We start from the raw sequence: 23731 nt of genomic DNA, 5'->3' as shown, positions 1-23731 counted from the left end.
GGTTTATTTGTCTTCTAACAGATTAAATGTCCGTTTTAAATGTTTTCTTTTAGTCAGTTGTAGATTTTTCAGCATCCCATTTTGTCATATAAAATAACTATTAAATACTTGAATATAAAAGGATAGCTTTTACAGTAATAGTTGTCTGTTCTTTATTTTCCCAAAAGTTACTGAGCCGAAAAGACAAAGCTTCTTTTGACAAACTGGAATACGTAATGAGCAAAGAGGACAATTATAAAAGACTTAGAGACTATATTAGTAGCTTGAAGATGACTCCTTGTATTCCCTATTTAGGTAAGATAAATACTTTTTTTTAGATAATCTGTTAAAATACTGATATTGGCTGCAGTCTGTGAACTTAAAGTATTACCATTACTGTTTCTGTTTAAAGAGAGTATCTTGTGACTTACATTTAAAATTCATTCTCTTTTCAATATGAAGTAACATAATAAAGCTTGTGTTGCAAAGCTGCTTTAGTCAGACATTTAACCCCTGATCAGCCTACAGAGGTTGTGATGATCTGGCTCTGCTATCTGCTTGAGGGCTAAGGCAGCCTCGCCAGCTGAGGTTTTCTTGATTATTTATAGAATCTGTGTTCTCCAACAGAATGCTTTGAGTTGTGATTGCAAATAATGTCTGGATTTCAAACTATCATAAATTTGCATATAATAAGTTTTAAAGGATTGCAAAATTTTCTTTTGAAAAATTTGACATGAGAATGGACATGCTAAGAATTCGGTAAGTGTAATATTTGAATTTTTATTGAATTTCAGCATTTGGAAAAAGAAAAAAAAACAGGAGGTCAATTTACCTCATCCCTCTTGTGGACATCATCATTACTGCTATCATCCTGAGAGTGATTGATTTTTTTTAGAAGAGCCTAGCTTAGCTCACTACCGCATTTTAGAAATTTCATGTTGCTTCCATATTCTTTTCCAACATACACACACATATAGATATAGAGCTAAGCAACAATCACTCTCAAAATACAAAATCCAGTCCTTGTTTTCACAGTTCCTATCCAACAAGTCTCTACAAAAATACCATTTTTGTCCTCTATGCAAAATTCTGGGCATATGGACATACATTTTTGAGTAGTTCTTCTTTCCTGTCAATAAGAATAGCCACAAATTAATTGGAGTACTGTGTTTTTCCCAAAGGTAAGACCTTCTTCGAAAATAAGCCCTAGCTTGATTTTTTGGGGGTGGACCTAATATAAGCCTTACCCCCCAAAATAAGCCCTAGTTTTGGGGCAAGGCACATGCCTAAAAATCAAACTAGAGCAGGGGTGAAGGGGTGGAGCTGCCCCATGCACCCTGCACCCACTTACCGTCGCAGCCTGTCTCTCCTTGCCGGCCCATTTCTTCCTTTTTAAATTTTTTTTATTGGTTTTCCGGTTTTACATTTAGAAGGCAATGTGGTGATTGGGTTAATAGTTCAATAACAAAATCTTTAGTAGGTATCTCATGTTACATCATCAAATATTTCTTCTTTGTTTCCCTTAACATTTGCTATTTTGTATTTAAGCTAGTAAATTTCTAATTGTATCAAACTCAGTAAAGACTTCATTATCGCATTATATAAATACATTTTTTTGCTTATGCATATCTTAATAAATCTCAATAAACAATCCATGTCCTGTTATTAAGTTTTACCTAATTTTTAATTACAGTATTCCAATTTGACCTTTAATATCCATAGTATTTAACTTTCAGGTAACCCGAATTTCCTTTATCTCACTTCATAAAAATTATAATGTCTAAAATACACATATTGTTACTTAAATTTATTCTTATTCTATTTCGTATACATTTTCTATTTCTCACCCTAATACATCACCACCTTAATAATAGAGTATCCTTTATTAGTTCAAATCCATCATCTATATTGTTTGGGCTAATCAGTAATTCAAACCTATTTCCTAATAGTTTACATTTCCCTTGTAAGTCTAAATCCTCAGTATCAGACACATTAATCCCTTCTTTTTTTACTATTTTCCAACTATATTAAGTCTAGTAATCAAATTTCCCCTTGTCTCCAAATCTCCCTTTAGCCCACTAGTTGACAGTTTAGGGGCTTCTCTACTAAATCAAAAGGCCCCAGTTTTTCAACCTAATTCTAGCTTTCTTCTTTTGCCAACCAGGCTTCCATACCAATGTTTTTAAATCATCGAATAGATCTCCCTTCATTCTTGTATATGTTACTTGGATTGAAGGAGACCATCTAATTGCCAATTTTCTGAAAGATCTGGCCCATTTTTAATCATTAGGTTGTTGCCCCATGTTTGTTCTGGTATAGTTGTGTTTAATTCGATCTGGTCTTCTTTCTCAGATTTCTTCTGCTTTGTATAGAAAGTCATTTCCAATTTTAAAGTTGTTGTTTCGTAAATAGTAAACTGTATTTGTTGATCTTTAAAGCCCTCTGTCTTGGTATTCACTTCTTCCATTCCTGTTGTTGTTGGTTGTTTTTTTTTTTGAGTTGTTAGTTCTTTAGTTGCAATCAAGGTTTTGCTTTGTAGATCTAGGCTGGCACCGTTATCTTTCAGGTTAGCTTTGAGTTTCTCAGTATCTGCAAGAATACTTTCAAGTAAAGTTTTTAACATAGCCAAGGTTTTTTGCTGATCTTCCTCCATTTCTGACATGTTTATAGACAGTCTTTCTAGTGAAGGCTATTTATTAAACAAGAGTTCCTAGAGACCAATTTCACTGCCCAGTTGCTCTCTCAGAGTTAAATCTCTAATAGATAATACCAAGGTCAGGTCTGGGCTGTGAGCAAGTCTCTTTGTCAGAGATAAATTCCTGTACTTTTCAATACTTTATTTCCCCTGGGTGATCAGATGCCACCATTTTAGAGGGTAGGAGAAGAAAATTCCCTTCCCTTTCTCCTCACAGGGGAAAAAATTTTCAAGAAGCTTTTAACAGGAAAGTACTTGGGGTACAGAGAAGATAAAGTCTCACCCGATTCCTCCACATTGCTTTCAAGGTGCTTGATGGTAAATTTGGCCTCGGCTGTCAGCAGCTTGTTGATGGGCCATCTTGATGGCCGATCTTTTCCCTATCAGTTTGAAGAGCTGCCCTGAATCAAACAGGAGGGCTGCCGCCCTTCTGTGATCACTTGGGGGTCCTCTTCTAGCTCGTCACCCCTACAGGGCGACCTTCAACCCTCTTCAGGGTCCCCCAGTGGGAGAAAACTGGAGGATGGAGAGAGCAATCACCCAACATGTCTGCTGACGCCGCAATCGCAAACCGGAACCTCACCAGCCCACTTCTGTGGCGTCCCCTGGTCTGCATTTTGCAATTAGAGGTCTTTCCGGAAGTCCTTTGCAACCAAGAACTGAGCTATGGATTCAATCCATAGCTTGGTTCTCGGCTGCACGTCTGACTGCGAAATGCAGGCCGTGGGACATCGCAGAAGAAGTGGGCTGGCTGGGTGGGGCTGTCAGTGCCGGAGGTGAGTGGAAAAGTCACACACACCCCTTAAAATAAGACCTGGTGCCATTTTTGGAGGCAAAAAAAAGACCAGGTCTTATTTTCAGGGAAACACAGTAATTTATTGATGTCTGCCCTTGACAAGTTTGTTTTGTTTTGCTGCAATTGGACCTTAGCAGGGCACTAGATGTCAAGGAATACATTGGCACATCTTGAAAAATCTTTCAGTAAATATGGAAAATGCAAAATGTACTTGGGATGTACACAATGTTTTAAATTCAAAATATTTTGATCTTGAAACAGATTGGGTTCCCATTGAAGCCACACTTCAATGTGGCAATGTATGTCTACAGTGCTGAGCACATATTTACACTATTGATGAACAAATAAATGGATTTGGCAAACATGAAGATAAAGATAGAAAAGTATTACTATATTACTCCTGTGTAATATAGTAATACTTGTGACTTTCGTAGTTCTTCTTGTGCCTTTTATAGTAAAACAATTTCCAAAACTGTAATGAAATACTGGATTTGTACGTATTTTTAAAATGATTTTAGATAGTTGCATATAATATAGTAATTAATCTATAGATTATGGTATTGTATAAAGACCACTCAATCACATATTTACCTCAGTTGCTTCATTCAAGTAGATACATTGCTTTCTTTAATCTATGGATAGTTTACTCTAAACATGATCTGCAAATTTTTTTCAATAGATTCCAAAAAAGGGATTTTAAAGAATTCAAGTTTTCCTGTTTTCAACAGAACTTCAGTCTAAGTCGAGATAGATATAAACTAGCCATTTATATGCTAGTTGTTTTTAAATCACTAAACTGTTGTCAAAATAATGCAAAAAGGAATATCATCATACATCTGGCTATTTGAAACACTTTCCTGCTTGTTAAACAGTGAGAAATAAAATTTTAAAACATCCATGGTAAAAAAAAACATAGTAAAGATACATTGTGACACTTTCAGTGAACTGAAACCATTTAACTCCAAGATGAGGAACTAATAGGGTATGATCTCTAGACCTCTTTCGACTTAGTGCCTTGTTATCTGCTATGAAAGAAAAAGGCAATCATATCAAGCGCATGTGCACATTTATGCAATTAACATGAAAACTTTAAAATGTGTAACTGTAAAAAGACTTAATTCATATATTGGCAATCATCTAACCCAGACATGTCAAACACAAGGCCCGGGGGCCGGATCCAGCCCGCAAAGTGGTTTCATGTGGCCCACGAAGCCATCCTGGAAACAGTGAGGGAACTGCCTCCATTGCCTTGACCCTGGCCCAGAGACCCTCCTTCTGCCAGAGACCCTCAGATCTGTCCCACTCCTGCCCAGGCCCCCATAGACATCCTTGATGCAAATGATGTAGAGCTGGACATGCCCACCCAGTAGGCCACGCCCAACCTGGCCATACCCACCCGGCCCCCTGAGGGCAACCGCAATGCTGATGCGGCCCTCAATGAAATTGGGTTTGACACCCCTGATCTAACCTAATAGAGGCATAGTGGTTCAGTGGCTTCATGACCCTGGAGAAGCTTTCTGCTCCAGCAATTCGAATTCTAGCATTGTGTATCAGGGTAAGGTCCTCTCACTTGATTCAGCTTCTGTCCCCCTAACAGTTCGAAAGCATGCTCTATGCGAGTAGATAAAATAGGTACCACTTCAATGGGGGTGGGGGACGAGCTGGTGCAGGCAGTCAGATTCCTGTCCTCTGAACCTTCCCAATTGTGGTGCCTGTTTGCAAGATGGTGCCTGTTTGCCAGGGAGGGAGGAGGCCTTGAATGACTTCAGGAAGAGCTGCTTGTCTTTTTTTCTGATGCGAACCTAGCTCACCCTTATGTGACGCGCAACAGGAAGCATGCATTTCCTAGAACGGAGCTAGTATTTTGGAAGCCAAAGTACATTGTGGTCTCCTGGCTAATGTAACAATGCCATATGCTAATAATAATAATAATAATAATATATAATAATAATAATAATAATAATAATAATAATAATAATAATAATAATAATAATATGGTATAACCTAATCATATGAAATAATTGAGAGAATGCATAGGTTCAGCATTTGGAAAAAATCAAATTCTGCCTGTCCAAATGGATCCCCATAAAGCTACTTATGGTTGCATCGGTCTTCATGGTCATGTCTTTGCATTTCAGCACTTGGTAACCAGTGCTTACATTTATGGCTGTCTGTAACCATTCGAGACTGCAATTTTTGACTATTTTTTTAAATTTCCAGTGTTTTCTTTCAGTTTCCAGCAAAAACTGCCATTGGATAAAATGACCTAGTTTAACCACCATGTTCAGCTAACAACTCTGATGTTAATTTAATGACCGCAACATTTGCTTAATGGCCATCACAAAAAAAGGTGTAAAATCAGGCGTCATCATGTGGTGGCCCACTTAATCACCATCACAACTTATGACTGTAATTCTGAGCTCAGTTACAGTCATAAGTTGAAGTCTATCTGTATATATATTCAGTACATACTATAATTTAATAGTTTGAATAGGCTTGCCTATGCAGTAGTCTACATTTATTTTTATGTATCTTGTAACCAGGAAAAAAGATTGAAACCCATTTCTCTTAAATTAAGTAGAAAGGAACCACTGGCCTAGGAAGTTTTAGGAGTGTAATAAACATATTTTTCTCCTGCCCTTACTTCATTTCTCCACAGCATTATGTCTCCCTCTTTGTCTGGATAGTGGGTGAGCAAGAATGGGACTTATATTGATTGCATTTAGGTTAAAGCAAATGATGTGGGGAAAATCTATTGATGTCAGTGAAAGATAATTTTTGAAACTGAATTGTTGTATGGGTATAATTTGGAGAATGACACAACTTGGACAAAGAAGTGCATTACCTGAAAATTTCCCATGTTAAACTTAGAAATATTTTTCTATTATCTTTAACAAGGTATTTTAAGCAGAAAATTCATGAAAAGTCACACATAAAATGCAAAATTGGTTGTTTTGAGTATTTAGGAGGTATTTCAAGCTTAAATACTTCCAAAATGATTTTAAGAACATATTTAAAACTCAGAATAAAACATTTTATGAAATGTATTTGAATTGATTCAGAATGAAGCAACTTGCATACTTTTAGTTTTTTTCTAAGCTTACTACTTGCATAATTGAGTTTTTCAGAGCACCATAAATGGACAGAAGGATTACAATTTTATTTGTACTATACTATTTTTACAGTTTTACTTCTACTATTTATTCTATAGCTTATTTTATCCATTGTGATTCTTTTGTTTTATTCTGCTGATCAATGACAAAAACAAAATGATTGTCCAAAAAAGATTAACCTATTCTTATATAACTGCTATCTTCACTCCCTATCCCTACATTTAATTTAGAAAAATAAACACATGCTATATTTATGCCCTATGGATATAGATATGTCTAATACACTGACCTTTATTAAAAACATAAATTAAGTAGTTTGTAACTCCAGAAAGAGTTCATTCTTTAATGAGTCCAATGGGATGCTCTATACTGGACGTGGTTGGTGGACCATTGACTAATACCAGAAATATCATCTCCTTGCCTGTTGTAATCTTGGTTTCTACTCATTATTTATAATAATGATAACAACAACATTGGAAGGGACCTTGGAGTTCATCTACTCCAGCCCCCTAGTCAGGCAGGAAACCCTATACCATTTTCATCAAATGGTTGTCCAGTCTCTTCTTAAAAACTTCCAGTGCTGGAGCATTTACAACTTCTGTAGGTTGTTCCAGTGATTAGTTAGAAAATTTCAGAAAATTTATCCTTACTTCTAGATTGCTTCTCTTTGGTTAGTTTCCATCCATTGCTTCTTTTCCTGCCTTCAGGTGCTTTAGAGCATAACCTGACTCCCTCTTCTTTGTGGCAGCCCCTGAGGTACAGGTGAAACTCAAAAAATTAGAATATCGTGCAAAGTTCATTTATTTCAGTAATACAACTTAAAAGGGGAAACTAATATATGAGATAGACTCATTACATGCAAAGCAAGATAGTTCAAGCCATGATTTGTCATAATTGTGATGATTATGGCATACAGCTCATGCAAACCCCAAATCCACAATCTCAGAAAATTAGAATATTACATGCAATCAATAAAACAAGGAGTGCACATAGAACAATATCGGACCTCTGAAAAGTATAAGCATGCATATGTACTCAGTACTTGGTTTGGGCCCGTTTTGCAGCAATTACTGCCTCAATGCGGCGTGGCATAGAAGCTATCAGCCTGTGGCATTGCTGAGGTGTTATGGAAGACCAGGAAGTTTCAATAGCGGCCTTCAGCACTTCTGCATTGTTCGGTCTCATGTCTCTCATCTTTCTCTTGGCAATGCCCCATAGATTCTCTATGGGGTTCAGGTCAGGCGAGTTTGCTGGCCAATCAAGCACAGCAATCCCATGGTCATTGAACCAGGTTTTGGTGCTTTTGGCAATGTGGGCAGATGCCAAGTCCTGCTGGAAAATGAAGTCAGCATCCCCATAAAGCTCATCTCCTGGTAGACGGCTACGTTGACCCTGGACTTAATGAAGCACAGTGGACCAACACCAGCAGATGACATGGCTCCCCAAATCAACACAGACTGTGGAAACTTCACACTGGATTTCAAGCATCTTGCAGTGTGTGCCTCTCCATTCTTCCTCCAGACTCTGGGTCCTTGGTTTCCAAATGAGATGCAAAAGTTGGTCTCATCAGAAAAGAGGACTTTGGACCACTGAGCAACAGACTAGGTCTGTTTTTCTTTAGCCCAGGTAAGACGCTTCTGACATTGTTGTTCAGGATCGGCTTGACAAGAGGAATACGACATTTGAAGCCCATGTCCAGGATCCATCAGTGTGTGGTGGCTCTTGATGCACTGAGTCCAGCCTCAGTCCGCTCCTTGTGAAAGTCCCCAACACTTTTGAATGGCCTTTTCCTGACAATTCTCTCCAGGCTGCGGTCATCGCTGTTGCTTGTGCACCTTTTTCTTCCTCACTTTTCCCTTCCACGTAACTTTCTATTAATGTGCTTTGATACAGCACTTTGGGAACATCCAACTTCTTTTGCAATTACCTTTTGAGGCTTTTCCTCCTTATGGAGGGTGTCAATGATGGTTTTCTGCACAACTGTCAGGTCAGCAGTCTTCCCCATGATTGTGATTCCTACTGAACCAGACTGAGAGACCATTTAAAGGCTCAGGAACCCTTTGCAGGTGTTATGGCTTAATTAGCTGATTAGAGTGGGACACTTTGAGCCTAGAATATTGCACCTTTTCACAATATTCTAATTTACTGAGATTGTGGATTTGGTGTTTTCATGAGCTGTAAGCCATAATCATCACAATTATGACAAATCACGGCTTGAACTATCTTGCTTTGCATGTAATGAGTCTATCTCATATATTAGTTTCCCCTTTTAAGTTGCATTACTGAAATAAATGAACTTTTGCACGATATTCTAATTTTTTGAGTTTCACCTGTTTTGAAACACTGCTATCATGTCACCCCTAGTCCTTCTCTTCATTAAACTAGACATAGCCAATTCCTGCAACCGTGCTTTATATGTTTTAGCCTCCAGTCCCCTAATCATCTCTGCTGCTCTTCTCTGTACTCTTTCTAGAGTCTCAACATCTTTTTTTACATTGTGGTGACCAAAACTAGATGCAGTATTCCAAGTGTGGCCTTACCAAGGCATTGTAAAGTGGTATTAACACTTCATGTGATCTTGATTCTATTCCTTTGTTAATGCAGCCTAGTATTGTATTGGCTTTTTTGGCAGGTGCAGCACACATTGTCTGCTAGTGAGATCTCTCACAGTTGCTACTATTTAACTCTAGTCAGATTTAGTTGTTTTTATGTTTGTGTTTTTATTGAATTGTAAAGCCACCAAGAAACACTGGTTAGTGAGCAGTATATTATTAAATAATAATCAGAGCGTTGGGAAGTAGCTGTGCATTGGAAGTTTCTATAAAGGTAATCTTCAGCTGTTCAACCATCATTTGATCAATGAACTTTTTAAAAAGCTGCTTTCAACCCATCCTCAAACATATGACTGCTGCCTCCTCCTCCACATTCTGAGCACTTGGCAACTAGCTTGCATTTATGACTAGTTGCAGTGTCCCGCAGTTACATCAGCACAACTTACAACTTTTTTTTGCAGTTCCTGACAAAAAATGCCCATTTGGAAGCATGGATTTGCTTAGCAATGTATGATTCAGTTTATGACTTCTGTAACTTACTTTACAACTATCATTAAAACAGTGATAAAATTGAGTCTGGTCACATCGTGTCTCAACTTACCAACCATAACTACTTATGACCAGAATTCTGGTTCCAGTTGTGGTTGTGGGAAAACTACCTATACACTGAAATGAATATAAAACATATGTAATCTATCTTAGCATTACAAATGGTATTTAATATTTGGGATGGTTGAGTCAAAAACCTTTTTTTACAAAAATTGTATTTTGCAGTAAGAGATGCCATATAGTCATGGCTGTGTGATGTGCTGAATTAAATAGCAGCTTTTGGAGATTGGAAATACTATTTTACAGGTATTCCCCCATCTCCTGGAACATAGTACTGGAATATTCTGAATATTTTTAAACTAATATATGATGTCTGTATATACTTTAATTCTAACATATTTTAAATACATTACTCAGTCATTAAATACTACTGAAATCAATTTATTTCACAGAACTTGTCTAGTACATTGAACTTTATTAAAAACATAAAGTTGTTTGTAACTCCTGAAACATTTCATTCTTTAATGAGTACACAACTTTGTTTCTTAAATCTTAACTCCAATTTGTAACATAGGATTAATAACATTAGTCTAATGTATAGTGTTGTAGCAATGCTACTAATTTTGGATTTGACTTTCAAAATAATATGTGATTTCTGATCCAGAGTAAGTAGGATTGCCATGTCCTAAGAAAATTGTGCTGTAAAATACAGGTAGTCCACAATTAATGATGATCACTTGTTTAGTGACTATTCAAAGTTATGATAGCACTAAACAAATGATGGTTACAACCAGTCCTTGAATTTCTGGACATCCCAGCATCCTCCTGATCATGGGATCGGGATTTAGGGAATCCAGTTGGTTATTAACAAGGTTAACTTGCAGCACCCTGCGGTTACATGATCTTGATTTGTGACCTTCCCTGCCTGCTTCCCACAAGTTAAGTCAATAGGGAAGTTGGCAGAGGAGGTTACAACTTTTTGGGTTCAGCCTCAGCCTCTGTGGATTTGCACACCAGCTACTTGCACTCTCACACCCTCCCTGGGACCCTTAGCACTCACATGGTGTGTCACTAGCACTCACACATCCTTGCTCCATGCAGCAGCAGCCACCCTAAGCCGTGTTCCACTCTTGCTGTGGATTCCATTCATGCACCCTCTTCCACCCAGCAGCAGCCATCCCAAGTCTCACCACGCTTGCACCATGCCTCCCTCAACACTCGCACACCTCCCTCCTTCCAGCAGCAGTTACTTGCCACCTATCTGCTTGCAAGCTGCCTGGAGCTTGCAACTTCCGGTCAGCTTCCTGTTCTTTTTTAAGGTGCTGACAACAGACAGTCAGCCAGTCCAAAGTCAAGAGTCACAAGCAAGAAGCAGAATCATGATTCAGGAGTTGGATAACCAAATGGTTGTTTCCAAAAAGGACTTGAAAGCTCAGGAACTAATCAAATATGTCTGCAACCCGCTGACTGCAGTTACTCATGCTTTGCCCTTTGTTTTATTGGAAGCCTTGTAGAGGAATGTTGCTTTGCTCACTTCTGTTTGAGTTTAGATCTGGGACTTGGGAACAGGAGATACCAGTGACTGAGCAGCCATAATTGAATTTTTACTTACTGATTCCCGAGTCTGACAGTTCTGAAGTACAGGCCAGCTGGAGCAAAATCATCAGATTCAAGGTCAGAGTCAGACTCTGAATTGTAGCTAATAACACGTCCTACTAACTTTGGTTGTTGTAAGCCAGCAGGAAGTTACAAGGAGCTACTCGCTTAAGGACCCATGATCCTCACTTAATGATGGCAGCAGGAACTGCAGGAATTGCCATTCTAAACAATGTAGTCACATGACATCATACTTTATTATCACATTGCTTCGTGATGGAAATTCCTGAACCAATTGCCATTGTAACTCGAGAGCTATCTAGTAATTGTTGTGATAATGAAATGATTTTTGTCTCATTGTGTATAAGGATCAGTAAATATTTTTTTCCCCTAACATTCAGGTCTCTGAAATAAAAACTGAAATAGTTTTAATCATATGAGAATGAATTGAACACATAAAAAATGTTTCATACTTTAACTTTAAAATTCAGTTATTTTATATCTATTAATTTTTCCTCCTGATTTGAAAAACTGGTAAGTTTAATAGCTGCAGTTAATATTCATATCTTATATGAACAGAGAATTATTTTAAATGCAGCCTTCAGTTTTGCTCTGTAATTAAAATGTATAAAAATTAACATATATAATATAGCAAGGATTTAAAAGAATACTTGGTAGAGTTCTCCAAAGAAGATCTTGAAAAATGACATCTGCTTCAAACTCAAGGATTAATTTTTTTAAAAAAACTTTTTTGGTAGTCTCAATCAATAGGTCTAATCATCATCTGAACTGCTTTCAGTGAATATGAACCTCCTCTGTATTCGGCCCAAAAAATCCCATCCTGGTGTTTGCTTCTGTAGTGTCCTCCTCTGTACCATACTCCATTGAGATTAGAATGAGCACAAGCATTGTACCACCAACCTCCTTTATGAAAGTGGGCACAATTTCCTGCAGAGAGAAGCAAAACATTAAGATACATTTCACATCACATTACAAAACATATTCATTGTAATTTGTTTAGTACAAAAGTCAGACTGTGAACAGATGGACACTATTGTTACTATTTTAGAGAAGGATGGTATTACTGAATCATCCAACTGTACTTCTAAAATCCTCATTTTAATGAAGACCTGTTGGTTCTGATGAAATTTCTATCTTAATGAGGAAAACAATTACAACAAACCTTCAAGTAATTCCCTCTCCAAATATTTGTCTCCTGCATCATTCTCCTGATAGTATTTAGCATAGAGGGAAGGAGAATGAGCCATTAAAATGAAAAGAAGAAGCAAGAGAGAAAAAAGCCAAATAGCTTAGTGAGGTAGCACAAACAAGAAATGGAATGGAACTAAGGAGCTAGTGGATGTGCTGAAATAGAATTCTCCAATTCATTGTATAGGTACTAAGGGATAATGATTCCTACGTTCCATTTATTTTATGGAAGCTTATTGTCATTTTTGAATAGGGAGGAATTTATTATATCTGGTAATTATATTTTGAGAAAAGAAAGGAATGATCCTAAACAAATACTCATGTATTTGTTCTATCAGTCTTTATAAGCTATTTTGTCCTTTTTTTAAGAGAAGAAGTATTAGATAAAAATAGAGAATAATAGAATAAATTGTGCATGTGAATGATTTTCTTATATTTTACACATGGAAAAGGGTGGTTTTTTTTAATCCCATTTATATCCCGCCCTTCTCCGAAGACTCAGGGCGGCTTACAATCTAAAGCACAATGTGCTTAGCAATAGCCTTCATTCTATGTATATACCTGCTTATTTGCAGACCTATTGCCTGAGAAGAAAGCAAGTTTTATGATCAACTAATTGATCCATAAAATATTGTTAGCATTTAAGTAAAATTAAAACCATATAATATATCCTTTGGCTATTAACAGTTCCAAAGTTACTTTTGATACTTGAATTAAACTCAACATTACAAAGTGTAATTCTGTACAAGCATCTGCAGTTAGTTGGTTCCAAACTAAACAGTGCAGTGCATTGTACAATTAGGAGCACAAAACTTGGAACTTGGAGATTTGGAAGATACTTTTGAATCCTTGTCTGAAAGAAATAACATTAAGTAGAAATCACACAACCTGCCCAGAATTTTTTTCGAGATCCAATACTCTGGTTTCTCTACAGATCATTCTAAATCTTTTGCCTTTTTCACATAGTCAGAACAGATACTTTCCCATGAGAAAAAAGCCTTTCCACTCAATATTTACCTTGTTCACTGTAAATCCTAACTCTAAGCATATATGTTTTGTCATTGCCAAAAGTATACAAGTTACTTGTAGATGTCTATGAATCATTCTAATGTTTTTATGTTAAACTACTATTTTGCAGAATCCTCTATCTTCCTAATGTTTTATCAAATTATTTCCTCAGCTCAGCCAGTACTGTACATAGATCTAAATAGTACTAATTCTTACCTGTGTGCATATCTCTGTCTCTGTCCAGTGTTGTAAATTGTTTTCCATTGTGCCATATCATGGAATCACCAGCATTCCCTTGATAAGTGCCTAAACGTAGTCGATAATATTCACTCTCTGGCTCCAGTCGAAAACTGCTGTATTCTGCATAGACTTTCTTATTACTCCAGTCTTCTAATTCAATCAGAAGTCTGTAATTATCCTGATTGGAGAGCAAGTAAATGTTTTCCAATCCCAGCCAGTATTCTCCAGCAACATTTCCAAACCCTTTCTGTAAACAAAGCAGAATGTTGATTAAATTGTCTTCCATTTCTCATAATAGAAGGCTTTCATATATAATCAATATATTATGGATATATCTTTGATGCTCTGAAAGTATTGGAAAAAATCCAATAATTAATTCATCTTTGACCATAAATACTGATTTGTGGAAAGTTCACAGATAGACACATTGATTATCATCTTCTCTCCATCATTTGATTCAGATTACATGCAAGTACGAGACTTTAGTGTGGTTTCTAGAATTTTGTTTGCCACTGGATTCTGGCAATGAAGCAGCTTGCTCCCAATTTACTAACAAATACCCTAAGATCTAAAAGCAAGCTGATTCACTGTTATGCATCCACTGAGTAAACACTAGTAGTGAGAAACTATAGCCTGTCCATACTGGTTGAGGGAGAATTCTTAGTATTGTTGAAATTAGTACCGTACTAGTGAAAATATTTGTATTATATCAGTCATGGAAAAATGATTTAATTAAAATCATTTTAATAAATAGATTAAAATAGATTAAAATCAGGTAATGAGTGGGAAATTCTTTATATTAAATAGAATATATAATTTTTGTAATTAAGTATTGTGAAGACATGCATGAAGGAAATTCATTGTGTTGGATTTATGAATGGGAAATAAGTTAATAGTGATAAAATTATTAATTAATGGAGATAAATTTGAATATGAATGATCCAACCAGTATTTTTGCTTTGAACTTTTTTCCTTGCAGCCAATCCACTTCCTAAGAGCATCTCTTAGCATGCTGTGCTTCAGATAAATTGTTTATCTTGTTGTAGCATCTACACAACTTGCCCCTTGTTCTCCCATGACTGACATGTATAAACATTTTGTACATTACTTTCTGACAAAGTCCTTCTTAGAAGAATATTTTTGCCATTCTAGGGAGAAGAGGCAACACCTCATTGCAATTTTTTCACAATGTCATTTAAACCATTAGTTGTAGACAAAGAAGAGTTGTGAAATAAAAGCATAATTTGTTAATGATAATTTAAAACTCTCATGCCCAGCTAACAACATAATCCTGTGCATATTTTCCCAGATCATTCTGTTCAAGATTGTGATCTGAAACAAATCCAACTCTTTATTTTATGAGATTTAGAATAATTGTCCTTAACAAAATCAAAAGGTAAGACACTACTCAAAAAATCACAATATTGCTTTTCATAAAGCTAACAGGAAGGGGAAGTAGGAATAGATTACACAGTAGTGATTTGTACGTTATATGAAGCACCACATCTTTGATGCTTTTCATGCAGATGCTGAACCAGAACAAAAAATTATCCTATGTGGGCATACCTTTAAATAAATCTTCGTAGATTTTTTCACAAATTGTGGTCATTGACAGGAAAGTTGTAATCCAGCAAACTGAGAAGGTAACAGAATGAGGAAAGTTTTATAGTAACAGTGCATTGTAAATTGCCTTCTGGATATTTTTTTATGATTACCTTATAATTGTCCCAGTTTGTGAAGAAGTTCACAGAACCATCCGTTCTTTTTTGAATAACTGTCCAGCCTCCAGGATCAAGGCTGTTGTCACACCATAACTGCACTGGTCCATGACTGGTCTTGATCATATAAATCCCACTGCTGGAATAGCCAGTTTGTTTGGCTTGATGACAGTCTTTGAATGGGCCTTTTGGGAAAAAAATTAGCATTTAAAAAATATCCATTTTTTGTATTAGAATACTGATATGTATAAAAAAGACATTGTTAAATACCATTATGTTTTCTTTAGTAACAGACATTTTTTCCTTTTTTCACACTGTTCCTTAACTTTTATAATTACCGTAGCGTTTTCTAACTTCTTGAACATTACTAATATTGACATTGCTACTAAGATATAGTCACTCAGAAGAATTTAGGTGAAATATATTAATTTAAATTAAATGTGTTTTTAAAATGAACAATCAACTTGCATACAATGTTTCAAGCTTAATAAATTAATGTAATTATATCTGTATTCTACTCATTCTACTACATTTATTATTTTAAATAATAAAAAATATATCCAAGATTAAATCATTATTTATTATCTTAGATATCTCAAAATAACTGCTTTACGTTAGGATTGTGCATCTGTTTCAAACAGATGGGAGGGATTCTGCCCATTTTTTATTTCAGATACAATGCATTCAGAAAGTATTCAGACTCCCTTCACTTTTGTTATGCTGCAGCCTGATTCTACAGTTCTTGAAATTCATTTTTTTTCTCATTAATCTACACTCAGTACTCATAATGACAAAGTGAAAACAAAAGTTTAGAAATGCCTGTAAATTTACAGATAATCACCGAGTTACGAGTGTTCACTTAGCACTTGTTCAAAGTTACACAATAAGCGCCCCCAAGTGTTTATGAGCAACTCCCAGAATTACGAATGTTGCAGCACCACGGCAGTTGTTCACTCTTATGAATGACTGCAAAGAGACTGCAACATTCACCTTAGTGCTCCCCTTGCTCCCCACAACTGCTTCCTCCTCCCATTCTGCCGTGCCAGATTCACTTCCCTTACAAAAAATCCTCTCTGCTGCCATTTCTTCTCTCTGCCGCTTTGAGGGACAGGAGAATCAATGGAAACTCCTGGGTGCCACAATAACATGCAACTTCAGGCACCCATCCTCTTTTGCAGAGAATGGGTGCCTGAACTCTTGCGAGATCACGGACCTCAGAAACATTGATTTTCGGAGTGAAAAGTGTTTGGGATACCTGTCTCCTGCTCCTTCCCCCAACTCCTTTCTGCCACTGCCAGAACACCTTTTACCTGGATGGAGACCTTGGGGAGGCTGGAAGCTCCCTTTGGCTGGTAATGGGGCACTTTGAAATGCTCCATTTCAAAATGCCCCATTTGCAAAATGCCCCAGACGGAGCTTGCAGCCTCCCCAAGGTCTCTGTCCAGATAAAGCATCTGTGTTTGAGCATCTGTGGCAGAGGTCCCGAACCTATGAGCCACAGCCTTTTGGCCACCGGGCCGCATGAGTAGCTGGGCAGTGCACATGTGCGCGTGCTCACCCCCCCTCATGCCACCGTTGCCGTGAGTGTTGGATAGGCAGCAGCAGCAGCACCACTAGTATCGCACAGGTAGTGGTGTTGCCATGAACCTTGTGTGGGCAGCAGCAGCACTGTGAGCAGCAGGTTGGCAGTGGCGCGCCACACGCAGGCAGAGGCATTGCCACGAACCTGCATGGGTGGTGGCAGCACTGCAAGTGGAAGGTGGGCTGCAGTGCAAGTTTCGCACCAGAGCGGTGGCACAAGCCTCACGCCGAGTGGCGGAATCACTGCAGGCCGCGGCACGATCCTCACACCAGTAGTAGCATGTCCACGAGCCACAAGTCTCACAGAGGTGCCACCATAGCTGACAGCCTTGCACACATGCTCACAGCCATGTTTGCATGATGCACATGCTCATGGTGTGTTTGTGTGCACATGCACATGTATGGCCACATTCACATTTGCGCATGCGTGTGTAAGGTGCCTACCCCTCCCTTTCCCACCAGGCCGCCAATCCAGAAAGGTTGGAGACCCCTGGCCTATGGAGCACTTTGAAAAGGAGCGAAACAGAGCATTTCAAAGTGCTCCATAGGTGCTGAAACATAGGCACTCAAAGGAAGAATGGCAGAGAAGCCCCCAACCCAGGTGTGCAAAGGTTGTCACATTTCTAAACTTCTGTTTTCACTTTGTCATTATGGAGTACTGAGTGTAGATTAATGAGAAAAAATGAATTTTAACAACTGTATCAAGCTGCAGCATAACAAAACTGACGAAAGCGAAGGGGGTCTGAATACTTTCTGAATGCACTGTTTATACTTCTGGGTTTACCTATTTCTCAAAACCTATTCCAAGTTTTGCTCTGTGTGTTGAGGCTTAGTAAACTTGCCCAATCAAAACAGAAGTTAGTTTTGAAAGCATGCACAGTGATAGGCTTAAAAAGAAAATACTTTGTGAGATCATAACTGACAATTTAAGAATCCCTTCCATAAAGTCTATTTTCTTTCTTATGTAAACAAGTGAAAGTTTTAGTTACTGAAAGTTTGATTTCATGGGCCATTTTGGACTTGGCATATATGACAGTTGTCAAAAATTGGCAGGTATTGGGGTCCAAATATGATTGCAATTTTTCTACATTACTTTTAGGGAATTGTATGCAATACACATCAGTTCTTGTTTGGTCCTTGTGACCATGTTAAATTAATGTTATGGGTAAATCAACGTGAAAACAGTAAAACCAGTCTTTTGTTGAGAATATGGATGGAATGTGTGTTGTATATCTTAGAGCACTTAATAGTTATAGAAAAATAAATTGGAATGTACAATTCATAAAAATTACTTGAAGATCATTGTATTCAGACTCCTGTACGATGGAAAACCTTTTTTCAGAGGAATTGAGAGTAGGGGCAGGTCTACTCACAAACTTAAAAAAAAAGTTAAAGAATACTTTACTTCTCCCTTTACTTCTAGCATCCAGAGTGCAGGGTTGAAACATTACACAAATGATGTAAGATTTTAAAAATGGTACATACTCCTGCAACTTAGACTATAGGTTCCAACTTTTAAAAAAAATTCTTCAGGAGACAAAGCATTAGGGAACATTTAGAGTAATAATTTGAAGAATTTGAAAGTTCTTTAGTTTATGATAATGTGGAACAGAGTTAGAGAAACAGAGTTAAAGAAACACACCAAAGCAAAACAAAAATTCTTTTATAGAGATAATAGAAAACTCAATATAGAAACAGATAGCAATTGCATACCAATGTATGTACTAATATTCTTGGCTTGAAATGTAAAAAAAATCTAAGACAAAGGATTTGATCTACTCCAGGAATCTAAGATTAAATATTAGAGCAGAGATGTCATATGCACTATTGATTCCACCTTCCCATACAGTGCATAAATTCCATTTAAACCATCCCCAACAGAGGATTATCTAGCCTCCTCTTGAACATGCCTTATAACCCTATAAGGATCTCAAACTGAATTGTACAAAATCGTTAGGACTCTAGAGGTTTGTTATGACTTCTGAGTGCTATAGAAAGGAAGAAACTGTGTTTATAGGGTTTATAGTGTTTATAGAATCATTCCTGAGCAGTTTTCTAATCACGTTACTTTTAAAAACTCTCTTCCACCAACAAATGTCTGATATTAGAAAAACCCTTCTCTTACTATAATTTTATCAGCTTGTCAAGAAACACTTCTACAAAGTTTTAATTAACATTCCTAAAGATGTGTGAATTTTATAATATACTCTGTATACTAACACATAGAGAGTTAGAAGATTGCAAAAAACAGAGACAGTTTTATTTGTATTGTGCCTCTGATCCATGTGGGTAGATTGCTGATAACCGCTACACTGTTCTCTGTCTCCTAGTATATACTTCCATGTCTCTACTCACTCCAAAATCACTGGACTTGTGTTTTCAGACAGCATATCTATATTGTGTGCACTTTTCATTAACACCCCAAGGTTCTCAAGCAACTGGCAGATGTGATCTCAGAACCACTGAACTATATTTTTCAAAGATCCTGGAGCACTGGGGAACTACCAGAGGACTGGAAAAGAGCTGATATAATTCCCATCTTCAAAAAAGGGGAAAAAATGGATCCAAGATATTACAGACCTATCAGCCTGACCTCAATACCTGGGAAGATTCTGGTGTGTGTGGAGTGCCCCAGGGCTCTATTCTGGGCCCAGTGCTCTTCAACATCTTCATCAACGATTTGGATGAGGGGATAGATGGGGAACTCATCAAATTTGCAGACGACACCAAGCTGGCAGGAATAGCCAATACTCAGGAAGATAGGCTTAAGATACAGGAGGATCTGGACAGACTTGAACACTGGGCGCTATCTAACAAAATGAAATTCAGTGGTGAAAAAAGTAAGGTTCTACATTTAGGCAAGAAAAAACAAATGTACAGGTATAGTATAGGGTGTACCTTGCTCATTAGTAGTAACTGTGAGAGGGATCTTGGAGTCCTAGTGTGCTGCAGCTGCCAAAAAAGCTAACACTGCTAGGCTGCATTAACAGAGGGATAGAATCAAGATCATGTGAAGTATTAATGCCACTTTACAATGCCTTGGTAAGGCCACACTTGGAATACTGCATCCAGTTTTGGTCACCACAATGTAAAATAGATGTTGAGACTCTGGAAAGAGTACAGAGAAGAGCAAAAAAGATGATTAGGGGACTGGAGGCTAAGACATATACAGAACGGTTGCTGGAATTGGGTATGTCTAGTTTAATGAAGAGAAGGGCGAGGGGTGACATGATAGCAGTGTTCCAAGGGGCTGCCACAAAGAAGAGGGAGTCGAGCTATTTTCCAAAGCACCTGAGGGCAGGACAAGAAGCAACAGATGGAAATTAATCAAGGAGAGAAGCAACCTAGAACTAAGGAGAAACTTCCTGACAGTTAGAACAATTAACCAGTGGAACAACCTGCCTCCAGAAGCGGTGAATGCTCCAACACTGGAAGTTTTTAAGAAAAGACTGGACAGCCATTTGTCCGAAATGGTATAGGGTTTCCTGACCTTCAAGGTCCCTTACAACAACAATATTATTATTATTATTATTATTATTATTATTAATTATTATTATTATTATTATTATTATTATTATTATTATTATTATTATTATTATTATTATTATTACATGACTCTTGTATATGATTGGTTAACCATCACGCCCCTCCCCAATTTCTGAATGCTGAAATTCTGTAGGGTTTATGCCCATAGAAGTGGCAGCGATGCCTGAACAATTTCTACTGTGTAAATCTGAACAACCATGGACTTAAATGACTACTAGTTGTGATCCTTTGTTTTTAGATCTAGCATTTCATTTGATTCTTTGTTTTCATTTGATTATTTATTTTGCCTTCTATTTATTTTGAATAGTTAGTTGTTCATTCTTCTTTGAATTCTTATTGAAGTGACTAGCTGTGACAAATAACATTCACTTTGGAAGAAAGTAACAGGCAAGAAACACATAATTTCATTGACAGCAAAATTGTATATAGTGCAATAAAGGATTTAGATAAGATTTAAACTACTATTTCAGGTTTTTTTCCATCAAGAACTACTCTTTCTGTGGCTTTAAGCTTTTAACATAAATTTAGTTTTTGTTTGGCATGGTCCAACAATACTTCCAAAATTCAATCAGTATAGGAAAATCCTTTCCCATAACATTGTATTCATTTGATGCCACCATATTTGTTCACCTCTCCTGAACCTTTTCCAGATATATCCTCAATATCTGATTCTCCCACTATTCACTAGGTTAATAACTGCACAAAGCTAAAATCTACTCTAACTTATTGCATAAAATAAAATCTACTTCGACTTTCTAGAAGGTATAGTATAAGGCAGTGGTGGCGAACCTATGGCACGCCTGCCAGAGGTGGCACTCAGAGCCCTCTCTGTGGGCACGTGCACCGTCTCCCCAGCCCCACCTCCCCCTGTGGCCCCCTCCTCACCAGCAGCCCCCCCCAGAGGAGAGTTGCCCCAAGTATGGTCCATGCAGAGCAGCACAGCCAAGGGCATTGTAGCCAGTCAGCAGGGACAAGACTCTGCCCTGGAACCGTCACATGCAGATGCTGCTGCGGGGCCTGGGCAGAGGGCGTGGCCGCCATGGTGCTGCTGGGCTGCCTGGGCGATCTGTGGTAGGCCATAGAGGTGGGTGGCCATGCGGGTGAGCGGGGCGCAGAGTGGGGGTGGGCGGGGAGGCAGGGGCAGTTTTGGGGCACTCAGTCTCGTAAAATGTTCGCCATCACTGGTATAAGGGTTTGATTTGTACAAGTCTAGTAGCTTTTACCACTACATCTTTTAACTTTATATTGTCCTTAGCTACAGGTATTACTGTAGATATATGTTTTATGTTGTATTTGTTTTCACAGTTTTTATATTGCTACTTTATGTCAGCCTGATACCAAAATAAAGATTCAATTGTTATAAAAGCTTGTAACCACAAGGGGGCATTCCCTGCACACATAAATGTATCAAACACAACCCTTCTATTTTTGTGGAACTGCTCTTAAATACTGAACTGGGATAGGGCTGCTGTGGTAAAAATCCAGAGAACCATTAGATGATAGTAAAATGATATATAACTTGCTGCCATCTATTGGTCATCAGATTTTTACAGTCCAAATCTGCTAATAATATTGCCTAACAGCAGCAGAAATAGTAACTGCTTGAAATTGCTAAACAAGAAATAAAGGAAATAAAGGAGACAAAAGCCTTCCTTAGTCTCCCTTAAAATTATTAAAAATGTCAGACTCTTCAGTCAGAATGCTACTTATGCAGTTTTCATATAGGTGGTGCTTTTAAAAGTTTTGGCATATTAGCTAAAAATACAAAGGTTTCAAAGATATCTGTTAGAAATTTTCAAATTAAAAAGAAAAGGCTTACCTTCATTTATTAAAGTTAATGGTGGAATCTTGAAAGGACTTTTTGTAGGCGAAGTAGCTGGATCAGGAGGTGGCCTTACATCTCTCTCTCTAGGGTAACCTGGGTCTCTCTGAATTTCATTACTTCCGAGCAGCATAGGGTTGTAATGTGGGCTATTAGGAATGTGATGGGGCACCACTGGAACTAGTGGTGGTGAACCATGTGCATCCTGCCGTGAGAATATTCGCAGACATTGTTCTTCCAAAAGTGTGATGATTACCGATTGATTATTTACAAGGTCAGTTAGTGCTGCATACTTTATTTCAAGCTCTCTGTACCTTGATGCCATCTTCAACATTTCAGTTGTAACATTGAGGATTTTGTTTTCCAGCTGGGAAAGCTCCAGTGAATTGTCTCGTTTGCGAATTATCTCATGCAAGAGCTGCATATACAGCTGAGTAACACGTGAATTCATGTTACGACTCTCTTTTCTCAGCAATTTTACTTCATTCACTATATTTCCATCCACATCCACCACTAACTGCAAGAGGTCAATCTCTCGCTTTTGCTTGAATAATACTTCCTTCAAATTCTCAATATCCATCCTAGTAATTTCATCTTTTTTGTTTCCTGGACTTGGGCCTTTAGTGTTGACACAAATTGGTCCAGTTATTTTTTGTTCTGGAACAATAAATGTGTAGCCACACTTTTTCCCTTCCTCACCGTCTTCTGTAGAACGTGGATTTCGTTTAGGAAAGGATTTTTTAAGTTTAGTCTCTACTGTATAATATCCATTTGATAATAGCATTACTAACAAACTCAAAATCCATGGGACTGTCTTCATTTTCAAGTGAACTAAATGGAGAAAAATACATTTTATTTATTATCAGACTTAGAAATTGCCCATCTTTCTTGCAGAGGGACATTGAATGGGGTGGAAATAAAATACTAAAAACAAAAACTGTGTATAAAAATTAAATATGAAGCAAGGATAATTGAAATTCAACATTGAAAAGTTAATTAAATGGCAAAGGGAAGACCTCCAGGATGCTAACCAGCCCCACATCTGCATGCTCCCTTGTGAGCCCCATGCAAGACAGTAGAGCCAGGTCTTTAGATATTTGTGAAAGGCCTGGACAGTGGAGGCCTGCCTTCCCTCTCAGAAGAGAATGTTTGAAAAGTTGGGGGCAATGGCAAAAAAAAAATGCTTTCTTCCAGGACTTTGCCAGTCACAGTCATAATTCATTAACTGACAAGGTCCGGGACATGCCTTTCCTACCTGTCCAAATAGGATGGGCTGATATAATGGGGCAATTTTAGGTATTGCCAAGACCCCATCAGTATAAAAATC

General features: G+C 37.6%; 2 protein-coding genes across 4 annotated transcripts in view; one reads left to right on the top strand and one right to left on the bottom strand.

The window, feature by feature from the left end:
* Positions 1–23731, top strand: part of RALGPS2 (Ral GEF with PH domain and SH3 binding motif 2) — a 113314-nt gene that overhangs the window by 35979 nt on the left and 53604 nt on the right. For all 3 annotated transcript variants that reach the window (XM_081325784.1, XM_081325785.1, XM_081325786.1), the window contains exon 8: positions 168–294. In XM_081325784.1, the coding sequence (XP_081181910.1) occupies positions 168–294 (127 nt within the window). The remainder of the gene's footprint in view (positions 1–167; positions 295–23731) is intronic.
* Positions 12041–23224, bottom strand: ANGPTL1 (angiopoietin like 1; the record flags this gene model as incomplete). The annotated part of the gene is made up of 4 exons (XM_081322558.1): positions 12041–12228; positions 13714–13984; positions 15453–15640; positions 22402–23224. The coding sequence occupies 4 exons, from the start codon at positions 23222–23224 to the stop codon at positions 12041–12043; spliced, it is 1470 nt and encodes a 489-aa protein (XP_081178684.1).

Source organism: Vipera berus, assembly GCF_964194415.1.
Source record: "Vipera berus genome assembly, chromosome: 3".
NCBI lineage: Eukaryota > Metazoa > Chordata > Lepidosauria > Squamata > Viperidae > Vipera > Vipera berus.
This window is presented reverse-complemented; position numbering and strand designations above follow the sequence as displayed.